Here is an 11,199-nt window from a genome sequence, read left to right as displayed (position 1 = left end):
AAACCGGAGAATCTTCAGGTATGCGTATAATATTTTATACAGTTAGCACTCTTGCTAGAGCAGATATACCATCAACAACTGTCAGTTTCTTAGCAAAGACCGTTTTCCTTTAGAGCGCGCCGGAATCCTGGCACACCTGACTAACCAATCACAGAGGCCTGCCTGTGTGTCGCCAAGTTGACACAAGATAGCCTTCTCTTGGCAGCTCCACTGCTTGCCCTCTCCATAACTCCAGGCGTTTCCAACCCGGTAGAGCATGGATGTTTCTCGAGAAATGTTTCAACTGTCTCGGGATCCCATCAGCCGGCCAATCCATTAGAATCTAGTCACAGGTTGACACATGCATCTATCAGCCATCACATTAACATATTCATACATGTACAAAGGTGCCCAAGCGCGCGCGTTAGCAATGCTCGTCGTATCTTCACCCCGTCCTTTCGGCTAACAGTACATATCAATCATATCTCATTCTGCTCCATCTCCTGCACAAGTCTCTTCCATTACATCAATGCTTTTGCCATTACATGAGATGCGTCGCCTTAATAACCATTACGTGGCTGCCGGCGTAGGTATTTCTTGCCGATTCGCTTTACCGTGTGCCAGATAATAAATAAATATACACCACACATCACTGCTATAACAAGCAACTATACTCGGCCGACTGCCTTATAACCATCACCGATTACATCAATCTGCCAACTGCTTGCTTTCTCTCTTTATCTCCCCGTTATTTGCAATCCCCTTTAAGGGTTTACCCCCATTACAAGGCGTATGGGTTCAGAGACCGGATGGTCAGGCATCTATTAGTAATGGCACGTTAGCAAAACTAGCATTTTAAATGATCAACGCGGCGGTTGTAAAAGGGTGGTACTCACGGCGGGCTCTTGGTAAGATCCGTCTTCAAAATGATTGGTACACGGGTCATCTCCGTCACGTCTTGGATGTAATCTCCACCCTCTTCCCGTAGCGTAAACAGCTTGAGATACTTCTCTTTGTTTGTCAGTCGGGTCTCTACGGCCTCTGTAACAGGAACCTTAGAATCGGATCGAGTGCGGTGCAGAGCTCCAGCGTTGGATGCCGATCGTGCTGGTGATCCAGGTACGCTCTGGGTAGGTCGCTCGGCAAGGGATACTCCCGCCATAGCCTCAGTCACGTCTGAGGTGTTGTCATCGTCCTCATCATCGTCAAACAGAGCGTCGACATCGTCCGTAGAGATTGTTCCAGTATCAGTCTGCTTTCGTGCGGCTTCTTCTCTCTCCTTCTTCACCCGCTCGGCTTCCTCTGCCTGTCGGGCAGCAGCTAGCGCATTTGACATCCTCATGGATGCCGCAGCCTTGGGCCGTTCATCCTCAGGCACATAGGCAGAGCTGGGGACACCCTTCTCCCAATAAAGCTCCAAAACGCGCTTTTCCTTTCTGAATTCTGCCTTCTTCAGGGGCAGCTGATCACAGTGGACTCGCTTCTCGAAGCCCCACTCAGGAATTAACACGTCGAAAGCCGACTCGTACACGCAGAGGACGATACCCTCAGCAATAAGGTCGCCATTAACCTCTTGGCGCTTCTTATCCATAGTACGGCATGACTCGATGTGAATGCTCTGCTCTTGTGCGTTCTGAGCCGAGTCCTTCTTGGTGTTGCAAGCCTCGACAGTCTTGACAAGATTTTCCATGTCATCTGAAAACTCAATCTTGCCCTCGGAAAGAACAGCCTCCAGCTGTCGGTGAACAATGATGTCTGCGTAACGGCGAGTAGGGTTTGTAAAATGAGTGTAGAGGGGGAGGTTAAGGGTGTAGTGAGGCCACACGATCTTGGCAGTCTTGCCAGAAATGAAGTACTTGGCTCGCTGCATCGACTTGAGGAGAACAGTCTCCATACCCTTGCGCAAGTCAGCATCGTCTACCTTGAAGAGGCTGTTTTGGAGCGCCCCGCTTCCAGAGGCATCGATGTCGTATCCCAGGGCTGTCATGCGCTCGACAAACGTCTGCAGGCGTCGTGAGTTGGGGGCAGCCTGGCGACGGAGCAGAGCCTTATCGGGCAGGCCCTCTACCAGGCGCTGAGCCACATAGCTGTTGGCCTTATGCATGAGCTCCTCGACAAGCTCCAAAGCATCGGTAGAGTCAAAGATGTTGTGTTGCACTTGGTTGTTCTCATCATCCAGTTGCTGCAATAAACGGAGGGGGGCGATGGGCTCGCTGCCAGCACCCAGACGGGCTTCCCGGAACTTTTGAGCTACAGCTTGCAGAATCTGAATGGTGTTGACTGGAACAGTCGCGTTATCAAAAGTGGAAGCGTCGGTCAAGGCCTTGTCCATATCGCTCAACGATACTTTGCCGGCGGACTTGATGATACTCTTGCCCACCCAGCTATCGCCTTCAGCCACGGCGCCATTGACCGGGTTCACGGTGAACACAATACTGATGGTAAGACGGTCCTCGCCTGGCTCGAGAGAGCAGAGTTCGCTGGACAACTTCGGTGGCAGCAACGGGCAGAAGCGGTTGATGAGGTGGACAGCAGTGCCTCGCTTCTTTGCCTCGCGATCAGCGAGAGAGTTAGGCTTGACAAAGTGGGCGACGTCAGGAATGTGAATACCAATGTCAATCTTGCCATCAGGGCGGGAAGTGACATGCACAGCATTTCCGAGCTCAGCGACACCATTGTAGTCAATAGTGAAAACCTTCTCATCGCGGTAGTCACGGCGTGCAGCAATAGCCGCTTCGTCCTCTTGCGCAAGGGACCAATCTTGAAGACCGATGCTGCGCAAAACCGCATCCGAGAATTCGTCAGAGGCGAAGTTGTTGTCGCGCAGCAGCGCATCGGTCTCCACCTTAAGTTCGCCCATGCGTCCCAGCTGCTCCACCAGTGTTCCGAAGGGATGGAGAGAAGTAATGGGCCATCTCTTGATGCACGCAACAAAGATGCGATCAGCATAGTCTTGGTGCTTCTCAACGAAATCACGAGGCGCCTGCTCCGTGGGAATAGCAATCAGGGGAACACGCTTATCAGTAGGCTTGAACCAGACAATTTTGGGCTTGTCCTGCTGGCGGCTATCATTTGAACGAGAGTTGCCGCCTTCGCGAGCGGCTCTCTCAGCCTCTTGCTTCTCCTTGGTAGCCTGGCTGCTGGGTCGGAGCAGGCCCAGGGTACCCGAAAACATTTGTCCGGCAACACGCTCAATGACAGCGACGACATGTCCGGCGTATAATGGCTTCTGCTCATCATTGATTTCCTCTTCTTCAACGAGGAGAAGACTCTGGCCTTCGACTTCAACGTCGTCGTTCTTCTTCTGCGTGGGTCGCTGGCGAAGACTACCACGACGACGGATTCCTCCCTCGGGGGTATTGCTTTCGTCGTTTTGTCCAGCGGATTGGCTGCCCTGGTTGGTTGAGCCAGAGCGAGTGTCAGTGATGTCCTTTCGCTTCTTCTTCTCTTCCTTTTCTCGCTTTTGGCCCCAAACTTCGTCGACGTCGAGGAGCTCAATAGCCACCAAGTCGCCCTCGAGGGCACGGTTGCGGTCCTTGCTACCACAGATAAAGATGTCGGCATCCAAAAGGCCATCAAGAGTAGTGACGTAAGCATCGCTACGGTTCTTCTTGTTGACTCGGAGAATACCAGAAACGAGCTGGCCATCTCCAAGCAGGGCAGGAAGAGTAGCTTGAGGGAGGTAAGGGGTGAAAAGAGTCTTTCGCTGCTGTTGCTGTTGCTGGCCACCCAGCTGTCCAGCATGCTGCGAAGCTTGAAGACCCTGGAACTGCTGGCTATTCATCTGCGCAGCTTGCAAGGCCTGCAGCTGACCAAGCTGCATAGGGTTGAGTTGTTGGCCATACATCTGAGGCATCATCATCTGTCCACCAAGCGGAAGGACCGGAGCTTGGTTAGGGTTGTACTGAAAGCCTCCAATTCCAGACATGGACTGATTGACAGAGCCACGGGAGCGGTGACCGGGCTGGAAGCCCTGGCTTTGGCCAATGTTGCCGGACTGGTCCTGGCTCTGGCCTTGGGTACGCCAATTGCCCTCATAGTTTCTGGAGTTTGTACGGGCGTGACCGCCACGGCGTTGGAAATCGTTGCCACCTTCGGAGGGGTTGGTGTTGAAGGCACTGCTGCGTAGGCCCCCTCCGCGGCCGTTGACAGCCATGCTCTGGCTGCGGCCATGGCCACCGCGGCCTCCTCGTGTAGATCCTTGAGTCACAGGAACGTCGAGAGCGGACTGGGAACCAGGTCTGTTCTCGTCCTCTGGCTTGTCAGATGCCGGTGCCCCAGCGGCGGGGAACTGGAATCCAGAGGTTGTTCGCTTCTGCTGTGCAAGTTCAGCAGCCTTCTTGGCGTCAGCCAAGGCCAAAGAGTGTCGTCGTTGATGGCCGCCGCCGGCACCGCCTCCGCGGCCACCTCGGGAACCAGCGTTCTCGCGCCCTTGCGTTCCCGGAGCCTCAAAGTTTCCAAAAGCTGATCCGGAAGCTCCTGAGGATGGGGCGGGCGGCGGACCCATGCCCATGTTGGGCAGAGCCGACTGATTACGGCGATGTGAGAGGGGCTGGGATGGAGGGCCCAGCGAAACATTTTGTTGAGGGATCTGATTAGGGAACTGGAAGGCATTGCCCATGGGCTGCAAAGGATTGAATGGACCGCCGGGGCCGATGGATTGGCCCGGAGGCATCATGCCCATGTTGACATACTGCTGGTGGGTGGCTTGGATTTGCTGCTGCTGTTGCTGCAGGAGCTCAATCTGTTGCTGAATTGCAAGTTGTTCCACTGTGGGCACGCACGCTTTAGCACTCAAGGGTCACAGACTCGATGAAGGTTTTTGCCATGCTGCGGATGCAAGGGGTCGTGGATCAGCAACCGCGTTGCCCCGCGCCGCCTCGAAATGCGGCAACAAGGGCAGCGGCCAAAATAGCTGCGACAGCAGGCCAAGCATCAAGAAAACAAGGGAAGAGAAAACAGCGGTAGCTTACTTCCTGGATTGGCAAACATGCTCATGAGCGGCGTCAGCTCAGATGGGCTCCTTCGATGCGCAATGTGCAGCCTGCGACCAGCCGGCCCATGAACACCACCGGCGGGATGCTGCTGGGCAGCTTGTTGCTGCGGCTGCTGCTGCTGCTGCTCCATGGCGGGCAGGCAAACGGCAGTGGAAAGGTGCACGTCGGGTGCGGGCTACTGGTGAGTGATGCTGGAGGGGGGTTTGGCGATGGAGTTGCCGTGGGAAGTGTGTGCGATGTGGTTCTTGTTGTTGTGATCCTCGTTTTCGTGGTCAAAGTTCGGCTCTTAGAGACAGTGGCAGGCCCCCGTGGACAAGGACAGATTTTGCCAAAGGACGGTCGATGCAGTGGATTCAAGCGAGCTCGGCAGAGCCAAGGAGCGTTGGAAAGGAAGGAGTCGGGCAGACAGTGCAAAGCAGATGGGAAATGAGAAGAGAAGGTGAGGATGGATGGGATGAAGATGGGAAGTCCAGCTCCTTGCGAGAGGCTGTGAGGGAGGAGGATGAAGAGAGGGATGCTGCTAGCAGCAGATGCTTTGGGGGACGCAGACCTGGAGCTCCAAGGCCGGGGGGCGAAAATATGGGGGTGCAGTGACGCTCTTGACCACTAGGCGTTTGGCGCACGCCACCTGGGCTGGGGCTGGAGCGCGGCTGCGACCGCTACGGCGAGACCTCCACAGAAGGCGTGAGCTACAGCAGGTGGTGGCGGCCATTCAGTGCTTTAAGTCTGTAGCCACACGCACTGGATGACATGACATGCCGCTGTAAAACCACCCTTTATCTTGATCTTGATTGATCAATTGATGCTACTGCAGCTGAGGCGGCTGAGATGGACGACGAGTGGGGATACAATGGAATGGAATGTAATGCAATGCAGTATGAAATACAATGCCGGCCTAGGACTGAGGGTAATTGAGGCGATGCAATGCTTTGCGATGGAATCGTCATTCTCTGCTGCAATTGCCTCGTGGCATCCATCCCAGCGCACTCAATGGCCTCTCGCTGAGCTGCCGGACAAGCCTCGCAAGCTATGAAAACATCAAGACAGGATTCGGTAACCCGTCTAGACTCGACAAATAATATGATTCGTACGCCTTGCCAAGAAACGTCTTAGCGGACCTATGGACTACACCTCGTGCGGATACGAGACCGCTACCTCGTGCTAATGCTGCTCGACAAAGGGCTTGCAATTCTCTCATAGCCGAGCGGATGCTGGCCCAGGGCAGCTCACACACAGTTCGGCTGATATCAAAACAACGGCATCCGCCCTCGTTTCGCGCTCATCACAACTCACTCTCGACCCCCCTGCTTGGGGCTGTTGGCGCCGCAGCCGTAGCGCTCCGTGTCCCGCTATTCTAACCCATCACGGCGTCACACGACACCGCGGAAAAACAACAGATATCATGATCAACGGTATGCTATCGGTGTTTTAATTAGCCTTCTGACTGTTTCAATGCTCAAATGCCTGGTTCTAGATGGAACGTCCTGGAGCACCGTCGTCATCAGTGGCCTTTTTCCTCCCCATGTCCAGCTGCCTGCCTGCAGTACAAGCCTTATCGCCAGATGGATGCACCAAGTGCTTCGTATGGAGCTTTAGTAGCTATCAACTTTGCTACCCGCCCCTGAAGCTACCGCTCTCTTGCCCACCCTCGTTAATACGAGCCCCAAATTCTAATGACATTGTGTCCACCCAGACCCTATCATGGCCACCTTAGTTAGGGCATTATACACTTGTACGCGTTCAACGCCCGTTGACCTGTGTCAGTTCCCGTGTATTAATAGAACCGGTGTGTGTAGTTCATAAATGGCACTCGCTAGCTCCGATCGAGCTGACAACAGCGACGTCTTTCTCAGTGCTGCATCTCTCTTTGGCAAACACTACTTCGCAGTGGCAGATCTGCTTCGTATTATCGTGCTATCTCAGCATGGACAGCAGGTAGACAGAGAGTATGGGGTAGCATGGATTAACGTCGACTGTTACCAGTACGCTCTGCATATACAACCCTGCCGCCACAAATACAGGGGTCAATTGACCAAATCGAGTGGCATACAGATCCAGGCCCTCTATCAGCGCATTTCAAGAACAGGGCCTGCAGTTGGGTTTCTATTGGGCATGCACAAAAGGCATCGCAACGTGTTAGAAACCAAGTTTCTTCATTTGTCTTTTTCGTCATGTATGCGACTACAAAACGGTATCTAGCGCGCCTTTTTTCCTGTTGCCGGGGTTAAAAAAACAAGATGTTGAGCACCAGGCCCTTTTTTTTCCCACCGGAAGCTAAGACAAGTCATCCCCATAATAGTAGCTTGCACCTTTCTGCTAGCACGAGTAATACTACTGCGGCCTGCACTCCGTAATTCTGTCATCGAATCGTCCAAAGCAACCCTCTGTAGTATAATACACCACGATATAAGGGAGTCGAATATGATAGGGCCACGTGGTTATGGGAACGACAAGACGTGATACTACTATCTAACAAACCAGCGCAGGGCATGATATCAGGGTACTTTGCCAGCATAATCTGTTTTGGATATCTGGAGAAGGCCAGCCGAAGCATCCATGTTTCGCGAATGCGTCCTACACGAAATGAGACGAGCGTCAATCGTAGATCCCGGCCCTTGCTACCCTAGTCTGAAGGTCTCGCTCCAGGCTTCTATGCTCGGTGAGCTCCAAGTCTACATTTGGAGTAGCGTAGCCTGCGCGGTAATCATCGGGATTACGTTTCAGCGAGTCCCGGCGCGTCATCTGCTCTTCGCCTGACTAACGTGTGAGCGACGGGCGCGGTACGTACCTTGGCAGTCCCTTGTCGCCTTAAGTGGAAAGGAAAGCTACAAGGCTCAAATCTTGGAGATATCAAAACAACGATTTCCACAACCATCCTTCTGCATCTGATGATCGGGCGATTTCTTCTTTGCGGGTTCTAGAATTTCCCATAAAGAGCGATTGGATTGTTGCCTGTACTTTTTCTCTTCTTTTTTCTCGTATCATTCCTGGTCGATATTTTCACGAACCAATAACAGCAAATGCCATCGCCTTAAACGATCTCTAATATCGCCATTCTCCACGAGACCATGACCAATTCTCCTCCGAGGAGGAAGAGCCAATTGCTGTCGAGTCCTGAGAGCGGCCTACTATCCAACTTTCTTCATGATGGTCGGAATAATGAGCTGAACCATCAGAGCGCTCTCGCCGCCGCTCAGGCAGAGCATAAGCGCGTACGAGAAGCGGCCATTCGGGTTTATGAGCTCCATGAGCTTCGAGAAGAACATCAGCGGATTTTAGAGTTGGAGCGCAAGGAGCAGGAGAGATTAAGAGCAGAGGCGGCTATTGTTGAAGAAGAGCGGAGACTTCGAGAACTCAAGGCAAAGACGGTGCCAAAACTTCCTCCAGAGCCTGTGCCAGCGCCGGCGCCTCCCAAGAAGGTAGAGCCAACACCAGCTCCTCAGCCAGAACCTCCGAAACCCCAGGAATCTATTAAACAACCAATTTCCGAAATTAAACAACAGCCGACAGCAACTGCAGCTATTCCTCAAGTGAATGGATTTTTAGGAGGACAAAATAAACCAGCCACGAATAATGCCTTTGCACCCACCACTCAAGCAAGTAGCGCGCCAAAAACCGAGAATCGCTTGGTACCACCTGCACAGGCATCACCCGCGGCCCAGGCTCCAGCAGTCCAGGCTCCAGCGGCTGGTTCTCTATCAGCACAAAAAAATGCCTTGGCAGAGCGATATGTCGAAATTCACAAGGAACTGAAGAGGCTACGGCAGGTGCTGCAGGCTGAAGCAAAGGTGCCTGGGTCACCTCTCAAAGGCAAGATGGGAACCTATCGAAGAGAAATTCGAGTATCTATTGGACAGCTTACCGGTGGCAAAGGTGCCAACGCGCAACCCGTAAGTTTTTACACATATAACTTTTCTTTAAACGCGCTTTTAGTCCTGACATGTATGACAGATTCAAAAAATCACAACAGCGTTGAAGGAATCTCTTGAGGGCAGAGTCCCCAGTGCTCCCATCGAAGTAAGCCGGTTCATCGTAGGCCAAAGACAGCCAGTCGAAGGCGCCTCGAATAACGATAACACGCTGCCTTCTCTCTTCATCTACCTCTTAAACATCTGCGCCAAGGGCATCATAAACCAGTTCATCAACGAGTGCAGTGCCAACCCCAAAGCTGCAGATCCAATCGGTGTTTTCACCGCCCATATATTTTCTCAGAAAGATTTTCTATGGCGCGGTGAATCACTAATTGACATCCTCATGGCCAAGTTCCGAGTCGTATGTCCGGTCTTATTTGGCTTGAGGGGAAGTGACAAGACCGAAAGGGGCAGACTGGCCATAGGATGGAAAAAGGATGGCCCTGGGTACATCGCTGAGCAGGCTCACAACGACAGAATGACTGGCCTGGGAGCTGGCTTCGCTTCGATTTCTCTTCGCGACTTTAGCAAGACGTCCAAGGCGAATCCATATCCGCCGGTCAACTACTGGAAGGCGCTGGCTGGCATTGTCAACTCGCCACCGAATGAAACTTCGAATACACAATATGTGGTTTTAAGATCGATGATTGAAGGGCACGAGCAGCGGTTTTTGAATTTCTACGGAAATGCGGCCATTGCGGCATTGCGCCTGGCGTTGATTGACTTTCCGAAGAGAGCGCCTGCGAACGCATCCGCAGCACTGTCATTACAAGCTATGGTGGAGGTACTCCGCACCGAAGGTCTTGTTCTAAGCTAAAGGAATCGCTTTGTTTCCTTTTTTTCTCGTTTCATATGACCACACTTTTTATTTTATCAGGATTAAGAGCAGGAAGATATAATGCATGTTTTCAAATACAAAGAGGCACCGGCGTTTGGGAGAGGGAAATTGACATGCCGGAGCATGTGTTATACTATCCATATATACGTTTATATAAACTATCTACGACGGACCCTTATGGTCACCTATTCAAGTTGCATAGGAGACGTTCTCTGCACGTTGGAAATGTCCCTTTTAAGCTATGGGCATAATGAAAGAATAAATGCCCATTATCCTCGCTCTATCTTGCATCATCCGATCGTAATAAATGTATAGAAAACATAGACGTGGAAGTACATGGATGTATCAACCATAATAAATTGGCACGAAGCCATTCCGCCAGAAAAACTCCTAACCCCAGTATTCATTCGCCCATTATAAGACCTCTGTTCCTTTTTAATATCTCTCCACAAAGAAAAGTTCCCAGGCATGAAACAGTGAAACAAAGAAGCCAACCCAGCTCCCCTCTCTCTATTACAGGATCAACAGAAGAACCAGCAATAGTATCAAAACGAATATCAAAACTCCGATGCAACAGCTGCTCAGCCGATCTTCGTTGTTGCGCATCACATACTGCAGCTTGGCCATACCAGTCTGCAGTCGGTTGCCTACCCGGTCTGCCAAGTCATCCACCACTTCCAGCATCTCGTTTTGCTCTTCTAGCTCTCGCCCCATATCATCCGCCTGACGGCGCAGGTTGCCAACTGTATGGAATACGCCATCAAGATGTCTATCTTGCTCCTGCATAATGTCCATCTGCTGCTGCTGCTCAAACTCCGTGTACGCATCGCCACCGTTATCGCCGTCGCCGATCGCAAAGGAGCTCGGGTCTGGCAAATCACCACTACCACCACTTTGGCTGGCGATATTCTTGTTGAGCTCCTCGCGCATATCCTGGATCTCGGCGCCGACTTCCTGGACGAGACGCTTCCGGCGTGAGGCCTCATGGTCGGAGATGCCGAACTGGGAGGGGTTGGACTCGATAGCTTGAACGGAGGCTACAAGGTCGGCGAGATCTTCTGTTAGGGCGGACAAAGCTGATTCGAGTTCGGTGCGCGCGGATGTCAGTTCCGGAGAGGTGTGTGATGAAGCGAGGGAGCGGATGCGAAGGTATGAGGCGAAGAGCGGCCGGATAGACGATATTTGGCTGAGGACATCTCTGTGAAGGGTGATACAGTTAGAGAATGCAAAGTAATGGATGTTTGAGGGGACCGGCGTACTGTTGGACTTGGAGGAAGGGGTCCTCCTCGTTTGTTGAGGACATCATCCTGCTGTAGCGGATGGTGGATCAAGAGGCATGAGCTCAAGATTCCGTATGCGCTGGATTGGAATGAAAGCGTGAAGGGATTGAATTATGTACAAAGATCAGAAATAAAAGAGAAATGAAAAGGAAAAGGAGAGGAAATCGCAGGCTAACTCCCTAATTAATTCCAAG

The 11,199-nt window shown here is 52.2% G+C and overlaps 3 protein-coding genes across 3 annotated transcripts; 1 reads left to right on the top strand and 2 right to left on the bottom strand.

The window, feature by feature from the left end:
• Positions 1-332: 332 nt before the first annotated feature.
• GGI43DRAFT_341352 (mRNA-binding translational repressor SSD1) lies at positions 333-5,212 on the bottom strand. Its single transcript, XM_083202130.1, has 3 exons — positions 4,953-5,212; positions 876-4,749; positions 333-800 (listed from the first exon to the last, which is right to left on the bottom strand). The coding sequence occupies exons 1-3, from the start codon at positions 5,104-5,106 to the stop codon at positions 761-763; spliced, it is 4,068 nt and encodes a 1,355-aa protein (XP_083061538.1). The 5' UTR covers positions 5,107-5,212; the 3' UTR covers positions 333-760.
• A 2,677-nt stretch (positions 5,213-7,889) lies between these two features.
• GGI43DRAFT_341033 (GLE1-like protein-domain-containing protein) lies at positions 7,890-9,971 on the top strand. The gene is made up of 2 exons (XM_083202128.1): positions 7,890-8,866; positions 8,928-9,971. Exons 1-2 carry the CDS (start codon positions 8,045-8,047, stop codon positions 9,702-9,704), a joined length of 1,599 nt encoding a protein of 532 aa, XP_083061537.1. The 5' UTR covers positions 7,890-8,044; the 3' UTR covers positions 9,705-9,971.
• Positions 9,972-10,238: 267 nt separating this feature from the next.
• GGI43DRAFT_382667 (t-SNARE) lies at positions 10,239-11,028 on the bottom strand (the record flags this gene model as incomplete). The annotated part of the gene is made up of 2 exons (XM_083203269.1): positions 10,239-10,923; positions 10,985-11,028. 2 exons carry the CDS (start codon positions 11,026-11,028, stop codon positions 10,239-10,241), a joined length of 729 nt encoding a protein of 242 aa, XP_083061536.1.
• Between the last annotated feature and the right edge of the window lie 171 nt (positions 11,029-11,199).

Source organism: Trichoderma evansii (assembly GCF_050947405.1).
Source record: "Trichoderma evansii strain SZMC 28006 chromosome Unknown GGI43scaffold_7, whole genome shotgun sequence".
Lineage (NCBI taxonomy): Eukaryota > Fungi > Ascomycota > Sordariomycetes > Hypocreales > Hypocreaceae > Trichoderma > Trichoderma evansii.
The sequence above is the reverse complement of the archived record's forward strand: the minus strand, read 5'-3'. Positions and strand labels throughout refer to the sequence as shown.